At 44.4% G+C, this 17,960-nt stretch overlaps 1 protein-coding gene across 1 annotated transcript in view; it reads right to left on the reverse strand.

Moving 5' to 3' along the window:
- PKD1L2 (polycystin 1 like 2) overlaps positions 1 to 17,960 on the reverse strand; it is a 35,150-nt gene that overhangs the window by 6,473 nt on the left and 10,717 nt on the right. The window contains 27 exon segments of the mRNA XM_027907578.1: positions 69 to 396; positions 1,229 to 1,414; positions 2,108 to 2,248; positions 2,667 to 2,763; positions 3,137 to 3,368; positions 4,152 to 4,359; positions 4,990 to 5,203; positions 5,734 to 5,960; positions 6,075 to 6,274; positions 6,730 to 6,876; positions 7,207 to 7,385; positions 7,602 to 7,703; positions 7,925 to 8,155; positions 8,569 to 8,762; positions 9,004 to 9,229; positions 9,636 to 9,770; positions 10,340 to 10,466; positions 11,297 to 11,421; positions 12,320 to 12,502; positions 13,826 to 13,951; positions 14,779 to 14,973; positions 15,447 to 15,592; positions 15,678 to 15,878; positions 16,338 to 16,438; positions 16,440 to 16,477; positions 16,746 to 16,866; positions 17,433 to 17,640. Coding sequence (XP_027763379.1) covers positions 69 to 396; positions 1,229 to 1,414; positions 2,108 to 2,248; positions 2,667 to 2,763; positions 3,137 to 3,368; positions 4,152 to 4,359; positions 4,990 to 5,203; positions 5,734 to 5,960; positions 6,075 to 6,274; positions 6,730 to 6,876; positions 7,207 to 7,385; positions 7,602 to 7,703; positions 7,925 to 8,155; positions 8,569 to 8,762; positions 9,004 to 9,229; positions 9,636 to 9,770; positions 10,340 to 10,466; positions 11,297 to 11,421; positions 12,320 to 12,502; positions 13,826 to 13,951; positions 14,779 to 14,973; positions 15,447 to 15,592; positions 15,678 to 15,878; positions 16,338 to 16,438; positions 16,440 to 16,477; positions 16,746 to 16,866; positions 17,433 to 17,640 — 4,618 coding nt within the window.

Here is a 17,960-nt window from a genome sequence, read left to right on the forward strand (position 1 = left end):
ACTCGTACAGGGCAGAGGCAGTGTCACAGGGAGGATACACTGATAACTTCCAGGAATACAAGTGGTACCTGGAGGCATTCCCAGGATCTGTTCCCAGGTGAATCACGTATCCCCCTCCACTGTAGATGGCCAGTTTACCCCAGCTGGGCTGCCCTCTCAGTTTGGACTGGCTCTGATACTGCCACGCTGAGCTCAGGTCAGAGGAGTTATCAAAGGCTGAAGTATTCCAGTGTTCCCCATAAACTGATGTATCTTCTGTGTGTAGGGAGTAGGGAGCATGGCACTGCTCAACCACATGCTGGAGTCTGGGAGAAATAGGGCAGGTGTCTCCCTTCACTCTTACTTGGCGGATTCGAGCACTGCCCACCAGCTTGGAATTGCCATCCGTGATGAATCCTGAACAGGAGATGGAAAAGAGCAGCACTGGCAACATGACAGAGCTCATAATATTTCTTCATTTCATTTCTGATTCACTGATGCATTAATATTTTGCTCTGTATTCTTTTCTCAGAAACACCAGAAGCAAAATACTTCATGTTGATTGGAACTGAGTTCTTAAATAACATTCATAAAACCAGAGTTCAGAGTCACTACCCATCTGTATTTTATACAGAAGGAAAATGAGGCCTGGGGGAGAAAAGTGACTCACTTTGACTCCCACAGCAGAGTAGCTTTATGTAGCGTTTGTGTGGCCTGTCGTGTCCAAAGAACAACTCTGCTGATGTATTTCAGTATTTACCCTTAAATGTGAGCTGGAAAATGGGTCAGATCCTTCTGCATGTGGCTACATAGAGAAAACACGGTGATATTGCGTAATTTGCCTTCTCACTGACCCGAGCCCTGATGCAAAAAACCCTCCTGAGAAAAGCTTTATGGTGCCACCTGTCTGCCATTCTCTTTTCTGGGTTATGGAAAGAAGCTTGTGTAGAACTGAGGGATGTATCTGAATATCTGCAGTACCTAATGTAAAATGTGAAAAATGCAGCATTACAGTGCAGAACTTTTGGTTTATATGAAATACAAGGAAAATATCAGGGCACATTTGACGTGTGATCAAGCTGGGGGGGGTTTGTTATCCACTAGTATTCATATTATAAGAATCCATGCTAGCCTTGTACTCTCACATCTCTTTCTCCACTCATAAACATGCCTGTTAAAGTTAGGGATATGTATAATAGATTATGTTTCAGAACCTGGCAAGCTGAAGGGAAACAATGTGAGTCTGCACCTTTATATGATCCATAAAGGTTTTTGAGTAAGGTGGTGTTTGCCCAGGTGAAGAAATCCTGGTAACTGCAGACACGGTGGAATCCAGCTGTAAAGCTGTCCTCAATGTGCTTGTTCAAATAGTAGGAGTTGGGGTCTCTCTGCCCGTAGGCAACCAGTAACAGCATCCACAAAAACCCAACATAGGCTGGGAAAAAAACAGGGAGAGACAGCACAGGTGAGATCTGAATTAACAATGCTGTTGAAACTGCACTGCAGGAATGATCACTGCTGTCAGCACCTACCAGGCCAAGAAGGGCTCTGTAGGCTCTGAGTGACCAGTGCTAGTGAATGTGCAGAAGCTGCTGCACTTTAACTGTTTCACACTTGGAATGGGAGCAGCAGTCAAGACAACAAGTGGGAAGGCTGAACAGCAGCAGTCATGGCAGCTCAGGATAACATGAGCAGTCTGCCTTTGTTCCCAGTGAGGCTGAGGTATTTTTTTGCCATTGATTTCAGAGGAAATAAAACAGGAGTATAAATCATTACTAAAGATATCACTGCTTTTAGAAAGATGTCCCTCATCTGCTCTTTACCTTCAGCTTCATTTAACTGTTGATCTCCTCATTCTATCTCTCCTATTTTTATTTTAGCCTCTCACGTGTCTGTGACGTGTTTCTTTACCATAAGAAATCGAGACTTAGCCACACTTTTACCTCCAGCCAATACTCCCACCTCCTTGCAGCTCCAGCTGCCACAGAACAGCCTGTCTCCACATCACAGTGGCTGGCAGAAAGCTGAAGATCTGCCAAAACTTTGTCACCCAAGAGAACAATATTTTCACTGCTGTCAAAGTACTGATGTACTACTGAATAAAGCAAGATAATCCATGTATGGATACCCAGGATTTCTCGGATGAGGGCAAATGCTTTCTGCTCCTTCATGCAGCTGATTTTCATTCTCTCCACATCAGCTGCGGGAGGTGGCTGGTAAATGTTGCTTCTACTGTCCCTTCGGGCTCCTAAGAGAGGGTGTGAATCACCTGTGTAGGAGAGCAGTAAACCCTGGGATTAGTACACAGATCATCCACGTCCTGCTTTGTGGTTCTTTGGACATTCAAAGGACATTGCTATTTACTGCTTTTCCAGGAAACAGTTCTGCAGGATTTATCCAACCTACACATTCAGTACTCTTTATTTTTTTCTGCAACTGACGCAAAATCAGTTATTTAGGTTTGTTTTCACTTCTGCTTGATCTTGGGAATGCTAATGGATAGGCAGGTAGTCACAATGCCCGTGGATTTCGTGATTTCTGCTAACATTGTCAGCTAAGATTCAGGTCTGTAAAGATAACCAGTGAAGTTCTCAGCTGAGCTGGGTCACACATTTATGCATAAAGCCCTCCAAAACCTTGAGAATGCTGCACTTTCTTTATTAATGTCTCACTTTACCAGCACTTACCTGGTGCAGATAAAGGCCCATCAATAGCCGGGTTTTCTACATCCTCATGTTCCACCTTCTTCAGAACCAGAGCAAAAAAAGCAGCAAATCCCAGCACCTGGAAAGAATCAGCTATAACTCACCATGCCCATTTCATATGAAGATGTGCAGGCCACTGATCCCTCTGGATCCAGGCACTGCAGAGAGCAACTGCTCTCTGACTGCTGAAGTGATGCAGCTGAAGTCCTTAAACAAGAGAACAGTGCACGGTGACACATCTTCCCTGGTCAGGAACCTCATCTCCTGTTAAACCCTGACAAAAAAATGGAGATGAAACTCTGCAAACCACCTGCCAGCTCTTGTGTTAAGGGCAAAGGCCTCTCATTTCCTCTCTCAGATCCTGTGGTTCTTTAGGACATGCTAAACTGTCTTCCTGCAGTGGTAGGAGGGGAGTTTACCTTGGCCAGTGGTTGTTTTTCCAAGGATCTCACCTTTAAGGGCTGGGTGATGAAAAGGCTTTCCAAGAAGGAGATGAGCATGGAGATCAGCCACTTGATGGAGTTGTCCTTGCCGTAGTGCAGCCCATAGAGCATGGTGAAGAACCCAGACACACCACTGGTGGCTGCCACCAGGAACCACCCAATGAACACAAACCACCAGGGCAGCCCTTTGGAAGAAACACTCTTCTTGTCATCACCAGGGAAGTCTGGACTAAGGGACCACCTTGAGAGTCAAACAGAAGAGAAAATAGCAGTGGAACAGGGACCAAAATCACAGCCATCGAGGTCACTGGGAACAGGCAACATCTTACGATTTAAAATCTCAATCAAGATATTCTGAGTTCTTTTAACTAATGCAGTTATGTGGGATATATGGATAGCCAAAAGTTCAGTGAGCAAAAATGTGAGGAAGTGTGCAGAGATCAGCTAAAATCAAAATAAATACGATGGCCTTATTTACTCCTCAGTTTATGCATAATTGAACCTCCAGTAGAACCATTGACAGAGAAAACCATGAGTGTATTTAAGCTGCTGGATGTGTCTCTTGTGATCACCATGAAGGCCAGAGAGATAATTAGTGCATTTGTTTTCGATCCTCCCAATTTAATTATCATATTTCACTGCACTATTTTTGTCTCCTTAATAATTTTTCTTTATCCATGCATTTTAAGAGACTTCAGTGACTTTTGGAGCTTGGTGATTATCCCAGCCCTTTACTATCATGTGGCATTGTGTTGTAACTTTCCATTTGGGAGGCAAAAATGACAAAGAGCAATGATCTGTCATTATTGCCTTTGTGTGCAGTTCACAGTGCGTGGAGATTTCTTTTCTACAATGGCATAATAGTAAGACTTATTTTTACAGCTGTAATAATAGTCATCTAGCACACATTAAGCAGTAATTATTTGGGCTCTGTCATCTTGACCAGTTTTGAATTCATGACCTGAATTTACTTATCCTGAGAGTGAGATGAGAATGAGGTTACCCCTCACTGATGGGCGCTGACGAGCACATTCGCTGCTCCAGGAGGCTCTTCATGTGCTGAACCTGATGAACAGCTTGGGTGTAGCTCTGAGGCAGCTGGAATTTATGGGGGCCCAGTAACTCCAGCTCCATCTCCACCTGCTGGAGTTGTGTATACAAGCAGCGATTGTAATCACCGTGTTTCGGTCGCTCACAGATTCTCCTCTCTGGAGTTGGGCTTCTTGTTTTTTCTGCAGGGGAAGAATTATTTATTTACTTCTGGAGAAAAACTATGCCTAGATTAAAATACTCTTCGCTACAAAGGGGAGTAGGACTGGAGCTAAAGATTATGAATGTGACAAAGTGAAGAGTAACATTTAAAGGGATGTGTAAAACCAGCTTTAGTACTGGAGCTTAATACGCTTCTGCTGGAATTGTCGCCAGAGGGAAACTTAGTTAAACAGGTCCCAAAACCTTAATAGAGAAGTCAGATCAGATCAACTGTTAATTTGTTCATAGTTTCCCTGTGCAATTAGTAGCTTGGTAGACTCATTGGAAAAGCCAAAATGTAGGTCTCAGTGAAATCCGTGAGATTGTTTACTCACACATCCTCGTTTAACTGAAGATCAGAGAATTTGTTGAATCTCCACCCTTGGAGACATTCAAACTCTGACTGGCTTTGATCTTGGGCAATCCTTCCCCAGCTGACCCTGCTGTGAGCAGAGTGGTGGGATCCAGAGATCCCCTCTAACCTCAGCTGCTCTGTAATTCTGGAATTGCCTCTGAATCAGAATGTGAGAAAAGCTTGGGTCATCACATCCAGTGCTGTCATCATTTTCACTGCAGAGGCTTTAGAGGGCATTTCACAGTGTGTTGTGTACCTCGCATATCCACAGAACCTAAAGTGATGATTACAGGGCCATCCTTCTTGCTGCTGTCGTAAAACCCTTGCCCAGCTCTGTTCTGCTGGCAGATGACATCCTCAACCAACGACAGAAGGGTGTTGATGTTTGTTGCTTTTCCAAGATCTGATGCTGAGGTGAGAGGTGGAGTCTTCAGGGCTTTAAAGAGTGAGTTGGCAATTCTCCTTATGTCCTAAGGAAGACAGCAGCAACACAGCAGTGACTCTGGCTGCAGTGGCTTAAGCTGATGTGATCTGACAGCACCACTGGCTGGGAGCTGCACCAATTGCTAAAATCTCCGGAATGGACAAGAATAGCACAAGCTACAGTGCAGGGTGTGAGGAGCAGATTTCAGTGAGTTCAGTAAGAGAGCTTTCAGGGTTCAAAAGGACAGCTTTCCTGCCTGGGGACCTAAGCTGAGAAAGATGATGGGGTCTGTGATACCTTTCATCTTCACTGCCTCGCTCAGTGTTTGCTTTACCCCCGAACGCAGTGATTTGGTCGCACACAGTAATTGTGCAAGGGCTGGGACCTACAGAGGCAGCTCTTAACAAAGTCAGGGATTGCGTTTAGGTGGGCAAATGAGAGCTCTGCACCCGCAGCAATTGGCTTTTCTCTTCAGACAGGCTGAAGGGCACCTGACAGGGAACCTTTGGGCTGTGGAGCCAGGGAAGCCGGGAGCGCGAAGCACCAGAGGGCAGTGCAGGACTCGCTGGGACTTGCCTTTGTCACAGCCTCTGGAGTGAGTGAGGCGGCCTGGGTGGCCTCTGGGGTGGGGGGTACGCCTGGGGACACTCGGCCATTCTTCCCCGGCCTCTTCTCTGTGCCCTGCTTGGCTGGCCGGGGTCGCGTGTTCCTGAAGATCTGCACAATGAGCAGGTTGATGGGGAACATGAGGAGGGAGCTCTCCAAGCCAATCATCACTTCCTGCCACGTGAACTCGATCTTACCTGTCAAGGTCAAACAGAGGCATCTTTGTGAAAAAGCCCGTTTGTTCAACATTTCTGCTTCTATGTTCTGCTGCCTCTCTATTTCCCCGCCCAAGCAACAGTGAGGTTTGTTACCCAGGTCCATTTTCTGCTCGGCTGGGTCCTTGGGCACGCCCCAGAACATGATGCTGGTCAGCATGGTGCACAGGAGCAGCGAGAAGCAACACGACACACGCTGGGCGCGCGTGAAGGAGCTGCGTGGGCAGCGGCTGAAAACCGAGTACCAGATGTGGCCGTCCTGGAAACCTCTGGAGGTCTTCATGAAAAACAGATTGCTGGGAAAGGAGGAGAGGGAAATCAAAGGGATGCTTAGAGAGGACCTGATCATGGTAGTAGGTACTGTCAGGAGGAATAATAACGGTGAGAAATTACCAAATATTGTGGTTTCATTTGCATGGAATGGTCATAGCTACTTATGTCCTTTCCTTTTGGTCACACCATGGGGGAAAGTGAATCATGAGCAGTTTCTATTTAAATTGTTAGGGAAATTACACATAAGAGAAGATGCTTGGGTTTCTGTAGGTCTTGTCAGGCTATCCTTCTTTAACACCAGTCTTTCCAGTGTGGTATTACTGTATCCTTCCTCCTTTCCTTGTTCAGAGCCCTTTCAGAGCACTGGAAAGACATTCCTTGTTTTCATTTTTGTCTGAGGCTTTGGTTTCCCTTTTCCATGCTTGCTTTTCTAGATCGATTGCTATCAAGATTAAAAAAGTCCATAAAATAAAGGTACCTGAACTGCTTCATGTCCTGTTCTGTAGCTACTGGGAACACTTTATCTAGGACACATTCTCCAATATCAATGGCTAGCCAGGAGTTACAGAGGAAGTACCATTTCTGATCCCATGCCAGATCATGGACTAATACTCGATTCACATACCTGTTGGAAAAACATACAGGGCACAATCACATGTAATGAGTGGTGTGAAATTCAGAACTGGACAGCACTTATGGAGGACAAACTATGGCCTTTGGCTTCTTAGGGTGTGTCTAAACCGTAAGGCACAGAACACATCCCATCCTGTACTGGACATGAGATATGGGAAGCACTTCTGGTCGTGCAGTTTAAATTATGATTTCACCTGCAAAAATGAGAAACTAACACTTCTTTTCTTTCTGGAATGTTAGGAAGGATAATTCTCAAGTGCTAGTAAAGGAAAACTGTTCTTGTTATAAAGAAAAAAGGGGGAACCTTCAGATCTCCACTTACCAGGACGGACTATCCCCTGAGTTATCATGCCACAGTCTAATACTCTGCAGTTCCCCAAGAGGGAAGAAGGTGCAGAGAAGGAAAACATCCACTCCTCCACGTTCAAACACAGGTGTATCAGGATCAGTTAGATGGTGGGGCTCACTCTCTCCTTCCACTCCATAGAGGGTGAGAGTCACCTGGAAAAAAAAAGATGGCAAAATGAAGACTTGCACATCCCGGTCCTACGTACAATTATTCCTCTGGAATGCTCCTCCAGCTTCCATCAAACCTAAGGACTTTCTGGCTTAGACAGTGCGTTTGAGCAGTCCTGTTTACCAGCCTCAGGCACTCCATTATTCATCCAGTTCCCTGAGTGGGTGCACAAACTGTTTTCCACACAGTGCAATGGATACCTTGGAGGTTGTGGCTGCCCCACGGCGGTGTCCTGTGAAAACTGTCACCAGGTACCGGTACTGAGCAAAGGGGTCATTGTCTTCCAGGACCGTGATTTTCACCTGCAGAGCAACACAACACAAGCAGCGTGTCAGCTGGTCTGGAAGTGTGGGTTCCTGAAAGCTGGGAGCAGGAATTTGTCATCCTGCTAACAATGTTTACTTATCAGTAAACAGAGTTACAGGGAAGGGAGTGGGATAAGTTAAAGACTTCCTATTAACCCAGCCTGGGCATGGTGGGAATTGGCCTAAATACATCCAGTCTTTATTAGCTGAAGACTTACTTTGGCATCATCCTGGATGTCTTTCCTTCGAGCCCAAATAACCACCAGCACATATATCAGAAAGATGCATCCTACAGTTGTCACCACCACAGGATTTTCCACAAATGTGCCAAAGAGCTGTGCAGTTTTGCTGACATCTATGGCATTGGGGATGACGAGGAAGGAGCTCCCAAAGAAAGTCAGGTGGTTGCACAGGCACTGTGTGCTTCTAGGATTTGTTTTTGGCCCTACCTGAAACACACACACACAAAAAATCTTGATAAAACATTTGGTTTTAAAGTATTAGATGACTTACCAAGCAAATGAAAAGACAGCGCTGAGATTGTTGAGCTAGTGCAGAGAACTGCTGTACACAAAAGAATAGTTCAAATTCCAATGAGGAACATTAATATGTGGCCAGTAACAGGCATTATAACATAATATGGCCTTGTCAAAATTTTTTAATTTCTTCTTGGAAGTTCATCCCAGGGAATAGAAATGGAAATGTCATTTGAGACTGAACTTCTTCAGTTTATTAAAACATCTCAGAATGATCTTGTTTTAAGGTGTGAGTTCAGGGCTATCGTTTTACCACAGGATGGTGGTTTATAAGGGCTGGCTTTGAAGTGGGTAACAGGAACATTGTTTTGTTTTGCTCTACTTACACGACATCCATGACTGTTCCAGCTCCCCTGGCGCTCATCCCAAAATACACAGCGGGATGCAAAGCAAGTGACACCCACGGTTAGCCCGGCATGGACTGCGGAATCCATTCCCACATCTTGCAAAACCGTGAAATAGTAGGTCCCTTCTCCGAAAATGAGTTCTGCTGGGCTGAGAACCCAGGTGTTGGTCTCACCTTGAAGACAAACATTTTAGTTTCAATGCATGGAGATTTGCACATAACAAATAAACCAAAGAAACAGCTATGAAATAATTCTCAGCAGCTCATTGTTCAAAGCATCCCCCTCTTTGCTCCTGTTGGGACCCTGAAGCTCAACAGACTGAAACTCCTGTGAGAGGTTTCTTTCCAGCTGCACATCTGAACTCATGGTCAAGGCTCACTCTGCGAGTTCATGGGTCACTAACCATTATCTTACCTCCAGCAGCTTTCTTAGAGAACAGATGGGTTTTCATATCATAATTAGTCTCATTTGGGCGATAACCGTACCCCAGGTAGAGGATTAGTGGGATGTCGTGTTCAGATTCCAGGTGGATCACTACAGATGTGTTATCTGAGGTAACATTGACTTGGAAAGTGCTGTAATTGCCCAGATTCAACAGAATCTTATCTTCCTGAGTTGCTGAAAGCCTCGGTAACATGATCTGTTTTTAAACAGAAAGGCAGAGGTTTAAATACAGCAAAGCACTTTGCTCCTACCATGCAGCCACGTGCTACGTTATCTTTGTTCACAACATCAGCAAAGCGTGGCCAGCAAAAATATCAGCTTCAAAGTCACTGTCTTGCTGATGTCAGCTAACCTCTGAAAACATTCTTTCTCACAACCATTTAAATGAAGGATAAGATGCCTCCTTTTTAAGAAAAGACAGAAATATCTGTTATTTCATTCATCACGTCACACAAATCCCCATATAACAAATGCAGACATCATCCCATTATCTAATGCAATCAACACTGCAGCACTTGTTTTCTCCTTACAGAAGAGGGAAACACAAATGACAGTTCATTAATGGAGAAAGGAAAAAGAGGGATAGAAAATAGTGGATTTACTTCAATGTTCTCTTTGAGGTTGCTGACTGGTATGACCAAGCCATCCAGACCAGTAAGACTTAGACCCCCCACTGTTCCACTGATGTCAAAGCTGGTGTCACTGGAGAAAAAGGGATTCACAGCAAAGCTCACCATCTGTTAGCAAAACATGAACAATCAGACAACCGAGATTTTGTCAATATTTCATTATATTCATACTCTAAATTGCTGAAGAGTGAAAGGTTGAGCTCAGACCCAGACAGGACTCAACTTTCAGGAAGATTTGTCTGCATTCAGATTTAACTAAGAATCTACCTTATCCCTATGGTGGGTCAACACAAACCTTGAAAGTGATTTTGATTCTGAAGAGTGACATGTGTACAACAATCTTTACTGTTTCCATACTCTGTAACCCCTTTTTAGCAGAGTTGGAAAAGATGCAATGAAAAAAAAAATGATTGCAGGTATTTTAAGGCTCTCCTGAGAGGGCCAAATCAAGCAGAGAGAGGCCTTTAAAAATTTATTATAAAATTATGACAACTACATGCTACCTACTGTAGATAAATGAAGACTTCTTCAAGCAAAAATACTTCAATTTATTGTCATGACAGGAGGGTGTGTCATGGCTTCTGTGTTCATTGTAAAAGGAGAAAAGATTCTAAAACCATTAGATCAAGAATGTAAGTTGGATATCAGACTGAATCAGATAAAAGCTGTTTACTTGCCCTTATGTCCACTGTTTCATCACCAAGTCCTGAAACACTGAGAGAGGAAGCAGATGGGAGAGTAAAGCTGGCAGAGCTGGAATTGGAGATGTTAATGGACGTGCCATCCATGTTTTCTGTTTGTAATCTGTCCAGTTAGGGTTGGACACAACAAAGCAGAATAAAAAAGAGATAGGAAAAGAAAAGAAATAGAAAATAAAGGAGAAAAAAAAAAAAAACACAGCAGAAAAAGGCCAAACATCAATAACATGGACTTCATAACTAGAGAAAAAGATTCCCCTCTTCACAAGGATAACTTAGTTGCAAAACTCTTTCTCACTCTGCCAGTAAATACTTTGTACAATAATCTGTCCCTGACGTAGCACTGCACATAACACTGCCATGGAATCATCAGGAAAGGGGGGGAATTGGCACATCTGCATAGGAAGTTGTGCCCAAGGTGCTTCTGGGAAAGACAATCGTGGTTTCTGTGTGAACATGCTCTTGGTGTGAATGCACAGCGGGAGGTGGATGAAAACCAGGCTCTTGGGAACAATTCAAGGATGATTATCGGGAATGGAGAACGCTCGTCAGGCTCCTCAGGATTTGCTTCTGCCCAGTTGGTTACAGTTCTAAATAACATGTCATTATTGGCAACTTGGAAAAGAATAGAAACCCTTAACTGGCACGATGTGAGTTCTCCACATCATTTCAAAGACAGGTGACTGCTGCCTCTCCCAGGACACAGGAGTAAATTCTCTGCTGGTCAAAGGAGACCATGAGAAATCCTAAGGGGATGTTACTGGAACCCAAACTGTTCTTACTATCAGGTAGTAATGACGCCTCACTGCACTACTGAAGTTGTCATTACGCTGCAATATTTAGTTGGGTCGTTCAATTTAAACACAGTGGAATTAATATTTGGAGCAAATTCGATTAACTCTCAGCAGCCTTGGGGGGAGACACTGCAGGTGTTACCTGTGCATGTACATTGTGGCAGAAGGAGTGGTGAGCACTGTGGGTTCACCATCCGGGGCTTTCCCAAACAGGAGGGCACTCTGGAGATTTTCCACTGTACTCAGGAGCTGGTGTGACACCGAAATCTGGGAAAGGATTAGAGCAGGAAACTTGCAACAAAGGAACAGGGAATCATCAGGCTGCACATCATCTTAATCGCAGGAAAAGCTATTCTATCAGCAATTCAGTTTCTCAGTTGAAACACTGCAGACAGCAAATAAATGTCTTACAGATTTTACTTTTATATTTTATTTTTTATAACTTTCTACACATTGAAGTTTGAAGCACTACAAACATGGCATCAATCAAAGCATCCATGCACTTCTGTGCATGAAAACCCTCTAGGTGCACATTTTAGTGTTTAGTTACTTGGAAAAGCAAGACCTAATTACATATCAGTTGGGTGTTAGTTGTGTGTTATCTTGGGGGAGCTTGACCAGTTTCTCTCAGGTTAGATTTATTTCATGCCCTATTCCCTCACAGGGATGAAATTACAGTATGTGCAGCCCACGAAGCACTCAGATCAATTCACATCTACACAGGAAAGGGTAGGACAAAATAAACATGTTGCATCAGAGTGGGCTTTCTGAAAAAGTGAAAGCAGGACCCAGAGCTGATTGCAGTGGTGGCAATCATGAATATTGAATACCTGTGGCTTCCTTGAGTTAAGGGGCAAAGGGAGGGGATAGAACCAAAGGTGAAAAAACATCTTCACGTGCTTGTCATCCATTAGACAATTAGCACCATTGCATACACTGGTGCTGCACTGCCCTGTCCTGTCCAGATTTAAATGTTACAAATCTTAAGAGGCTTCATTAGCAAATGTTCAGTCTAACAGATCTACCTGGGGAGAAGTTTCCTCATGGTGTCCCAGTGAACCCTTCCCAGTGCCAGTCTAAAAACACAAGAGGCAGCAGAGCTCCTCTCCACAGCAAACAGATTTTTACCCACAGTCCAGGACAAACTGGGCCAAACCAAAGTTACCTGGTCTGCCTCTGGCACTGAAGAGTTCACAGCTCTGATTTCTGCAGAAGCTTTAAGGACGTTGCTCACTGCATTAAACAGGTGGTTGGCTGCTTCCTTTAAGTTCTCGTCATCTCTGCTGTCCTCAGGGTTCACAGCCAGCAGGGAAGCACTGACATCTTTCAGAGTGTTGCTGGCTTCCACCTGCAGGAAAAACACAGGGAGCAGTTCAGATGTGCTGGTACCACAGCTGACAGTGCTGGCACTGGTGTCATTTACTGAACATTGCAACAGCAGTGATCTCATGGCACTGTTAGTGGCTAACGCTGGTTTTACTATAATTATTTGTGCTGGGGTAATGCCTGAAATGCTAATAAAGATTATATACTAGGTGCTATACTCAAATGAAATACAGCCCTGAGCAATGCAGCCTGTTTCTACAGATTTCATCTGTAAAACCAATCTGAAGGAAGCTTGTCTGTCAAAGACTGGGGAAGGGCACTGTTAGGACGTACAGCAATGTAGAAAATTAGGTTATACTTTTGGGTGGTCTGCCTAAAAAATACCACCATATTGCCAAGCAATCTTAGTTCCCACAAACCCTACTGAGTTGCCAGCAAGTGGTACCCTTGGCTTTGTGCCAGGTGCCAAAGCAGAAGGAGTTGTACAATTCTTATTTTGTGCCTGAACGCAGCCAGGGATTGCTTTGGGATTGGGAAAGCACTGGGCAGCTTTTAGCCCAGGGTGGTGAGGGAGCCAGGCAAATTCACTGCAAGCTTGGACACATCCATTCCCACAACCTGCAAACTCCAGGCAGCCTTACTGGAGGGTGAGGGCTGAACCTGAGCTCTGCTCCTGTCTTGCCAAAGTCAACCACATAGTGCTGAAATGCTCCCAACCCTACACTAGAGCAGGAATCAGGAGAGCTCTTTTTATTGCCTGCATGTTTGGGAAACTTCCCCAGTGACAGTTTGTTCACACCTTGAGCATAAATAGCATCATCTACTGATAATGTCATGTTGCCAGATAAGATTCAAGAGATACTTTTTGTGAGACCCATCTGCACGTTTGTGCCCAGTTGCTCTGGGTGCTGCCACGTTCCTGCCTCACTGACAGGTTGCCTGTGTGCATTTTGGGCAGTGCCTGGATCAGGGACAAGTGAATGTGGGAAATGCTAGAAAAAAAAAAAAAAAAACCCTCCTGGACAGTTTTTCTTCAGGGTTCTAAAAGTGCTTACATCCTAAATGTTTCTGACTAAAAGTTAAGGCTTTTATTTATAAAATGTATGATAAATGTAATGGTCATAGCCTGGACTGCAGAAGTTGTTGAGACAATATCTGAGAGGGGAATTTACTTACTCTAAACAGCAAAATGTATTCCCTCCTGGTCTAAATAGACATTCTGGTGGAGTTGAAAACAGGGGTAAGAACAGATAACTGTAAGGCACTGAAACTCTTCCAGGGTCAGTGGGATGCAGTAGAGTCCCCACTGTTGGTGTGAGGAGATGGAAGGTGAATTGGGTCTTACCTGTGCTGAGACAGACAGCTCCTCACTCCTGTAAGTGATTTCTTTCAACACCTCTGACATCTTAAGAGCAGCCTGCACTGATGTTACATTAACAGCAGAGAGAGTTGTCAGCATCAGCCCTCGGAGCTTGGGATGAAAAGGGATAATTAGGCAAAGGAACAAGATGCTAATTAGGACTCTGCAAGTAGTGCTGTATATTGACAGCCAGGCTTGCTGTAAATTATGAAGGAGAGTAAGACTCCCCAACAAGGATCATATTAGGCCCAGTGACAAGATGCCACTTGCCTTAATAATTGTATAATCATGAGTTTTATGTTACCTCCCAGCACACAGAATTCATACACTTCACATCCATTAAGAGCACGGAGAGTTACTTGTGAGAATTTGTACTAATGTGTGTGAATTACTGTGTAAATGCCACTTCCAGAGAAAGCAGAGCTGTGTGTGATTGATGTTATTCAAATAATGAATCATAATTGAAGGATACATTGCGTTTCTGTAGATCTTTTCATCTGAGGCACTCAAAGCCCTGTACAAATATCAGCTTATAACTGAAAACATCGACTGGTAGCTGAAATGGGCAAGAGAAAATTACCTGCCATCTAGTGCTTTGGGGGAAAATTAGATAGGGTATTTATCCCACAGGAGAGGCCACTTTAACGATATTTAAATGGTTTGTGGAAAACTGGGTTTAAATTAACTACTTTAAATTAATGCAATAACAATTGAGAATTAATTGTTTTACTGGTGGGGGGTAAGACAAATTATTTATGTAGGCAAACAGTGAAAATAGCTGAAACCTGTGCCAAACACTGAGACAGATGCTAGAAACTTGAAACCTCCATTGATTTCAGGTGGTGATATGTGAGCTTTTTATTGCTGAGGAGTTGTCAAAAACTATGAAGAGTCCATTATATGACACTGTACTGCAACAAAACAAGAGTCTGGCTTACCTCTTTTCGTGTGTTTGTCTGTAAAGACGTGTTAAAGCTTTCCTCTTGGCTCTGCTGGTTAAGGACAGATGTCACTGATTTGTACAGCTGGAAAAGGCTCATGCTGCTGTTCCCATCTCTCAGGATGGTGTTTGCCTTCTCAGACACCATGCCCTGCAGGGTCAGGTTCCCATCCATCCCATCTGCAGGTCCAACCTGATGGAGAAATGAGATATGCTCTCAGCATTGCCAGCACTGTTAGAATGACCTTTGAGCAGCTTCCAGGATCGTCTTAATGACAGCCTCGCTACAGTGGGACATAAAACCTCATATTCCCTGTTTTAAATGTTTTATTTTTAATGGCCTGATAAGGATCTTCTTAACTGGGGCACTGGGGAAGGAGCAGGAGTTTTTTGGGGCAGAGTAACTCCAGACTCACTAAATACATCTGGTGCTGCTCAATGTCCAAACAGATCATCTTTTAAACTTCTGTCCTAGAAAAAGGACAGTGGAAGATACTTTTGACTACCTTGGGCACACAGAGAATAGCCTTTGTTAGATGGGAAAATGGTGATTATGGCACATTCAGAAGGAAGTGATATGTCAAAAATAGGAACAAGCTCCAAAAGTGAATCATGGGTTAGGTATCAACTTGAGAGTCCTTGAAATAAAGTCATTCTACCATGTACCTTCACTGAAGCGTTTGTTTGAACCGTGTCACCAAAGCTGTTGCTAACAGTAATTGTCAGATGTACAGTAAAGTTATTCTCCTCTTCTCCAAGTGGAAGATAGACTGGGAAGAGTTCAGGATCTGGGCTGCAGTCCAGGAGAGAATCTGAAAGAGGAAAGAGGGGCTGACCTAGCAGACACCAGGCAGACACCTCCTGCCTAGAGTTTCCGCAGTTCCCCTGGGGACTCACTCGGTTTCAGATAGAAGCAGTAGGTGAGCTGCCTGTTGGGACCGCTCTGGGAGGGATCCACCACGCCGGGAGCGCTGCAGGAGACTCTGAAGGTGGAGAGCACGGCTCCCCGCTCGGGTGACACGGCACAGGCGGGGATGGCGGGCGGGGACACGGTGCTGACAAGGTACAGCCCCTCCCCGTAGCGGCGCTGAGTCACTGCTGGGAGAGGTGGAACCAGCACAACGTCGGCAATAATCGTGCCCAGCAGCACCGAGCTCCGGGCACTCACCGTGCCCACCTAGAAACGCTGCTGCTCCCTCGGGCACCACAGACATCAGGCTGGGGCTAATTAGAAATGAAATCTTGCTACTGAATAAACCGTAAGAGGTAAAGAACTATTAAAAATATGATAATTTTTGCGTTAGAGAGCAAAGCTGTGTTATTTGATCAAGAGTTAGCAAAGCTTCATTTTGGATGGGACCGAACAAAGTTATGGGCAGCTCGGAGCAAGACAACTGAATCTGTCCTGCCGTGCAACAGCCAAGAAAACACTTCTCTCTTCATTGTTTTAAAGAACTCACATATAAAGTGACAACTTTCCACGTCAGTGTGATGCCATGACGGCAGAGAATTATCTCCAAGGAGTCTGAAAAGCCCTAAAACCCTGCTTGCCCCTACCTGTTACTTTAATCTGAAAAGCTTCTCCCTGAGTCTGCAAGAAGGAGCTGTTCATTCTCAACACGGATGTGTTGCTTTGAAGCAAATTCAGAGTTCTGCCGGAAACCAGTCAGGCCACAGGCCAGAGGGAGGGCTGTAGACTGGAAAATCAGAGAGAAGAGAAAACGTGGCAGTTTTCTGGAGAGCTAAAAAGACTCTTTGCTGTGCTTTCTCTTGTGATTTCTCAGGAGCAGGGGGGCAGTTTGGTGCCTTTCATTATAACCCTTCCCAAAGCAGGCACCCCCTTGTCTCAATCTTCACTCGTATTTTTAAAGTGTCCACTTGGCCAAGTATCCCCCTGTGGTTTTCCCTCGGGGTGGACATTTATCTTCGTGTGTGCAGTGTTTCTGACAAATCTGGTGCTCTCACCTTGGTTTGGGATGTGTTATCCAAATACCAGTTATATTGTATGGCCTGGGAGTCCTTCTGTCCAGAGACACTCAAAACAACTTCCTCACTAACATTCACTGGTTTGCAGTTTGCCTCACACCTGTAAGGAATTACACAGTAACTGTGTGAGATTTCTAGTAGCAATTTCAGACATATCTTATGACATTTATTCCCACAGTTTCAATGAGGTTTGCATATGGAAATCTCCAACATTGAAAGGATGTAGTGAGGTCAAAGCGTTTTGGGAAGAATATTACTCAGTTAATCAAAGGATTATGTTCAGAAATGTGGGCTGGAAAACGCAGCAAGATGGTGTTTTTACAGCTGTAAATGGATTTACAACAATAAGTTTTCTTTACTATAAGGGTGGGCAGGCCCTGGCACAGGTTGCCCAGAGAAGCTGTGGTTGCCCCATCCCTGGAAGTGTCCAAGGCCAGGTTGGATGGGGCTTGGAGCAACCTGGGCTAGTGGAAGGTGTCCCTGCCCATGGCAGAGAGGTGGAACAAGATGATCTCTAAAGTCCTTATCAACCCCAACCATTCTGTGATTCTATGATTCTATAGGTGCATCATCACTTTATTATCACTATTATTGGTAACTGTGGCCTTGCTCTATATTTGTGCAGTGACAACATTAACCAGTGAATACTGGGGGTTAAAAACAGACCTGATTTGCAGCTGCAGTTCTTGTTTTGCAGTCACGTAGAGACACTGCTCGTCCTGCCTCTCTTCACCGCCGTGGGTTTGGACTGTAATCCTGACAGTCACTGCTGATTTCGGAGGAGGAAGGCAGGAAGGTGGGATTTGCACCTCAGATTGGTTGGTTAGGATGATCTGTTGCAGCACGCATTCATTCCATGCAGGCCAGCAAGCTCCTGCACAAACATTTCCTTTATAATTAGAATAATGCCTTATAAAGGATTTTCCTGCCATAGCTTTTAAAGAGCTTTGTAGAGCAAAAGGTTTCCTGAGCCCAGTTTAAAGAGTTGGTAATCTGGGTTCAGAGTATTGGCTGACTTCTTCAAAGCAATGTATGAGGTGAAGGATGATTATGGGGACAGAACACAGATGTCCTGAATCCAATTTTCAGCCAGAAATCTTTCTGCATCATGTTTAAATTGAAACCTTTGGGAGAAGGCAAAGCTGAGTATTGTGCCACATTATATCCCATGATTAGCTTGGCGTTAGCACCAGG

The sequence above is a fragment of the Empidonax traillii genome, unplaced genomic scaffold, assembly GCF_003031625.1.
Source record: "Empidonax traillii isolate 1590-97213 ecotype Southwest subspecies unplaced genomic scaffold, ASM303162v1 scaffold1494:size100556, whole genome shotgun sequence".
Lineage (NCBI taxonomy): Eukaryota > Metazoa > Chordata > Aves > Passeriformes > Tyrannidae > Empidonax > Empidonax traillii.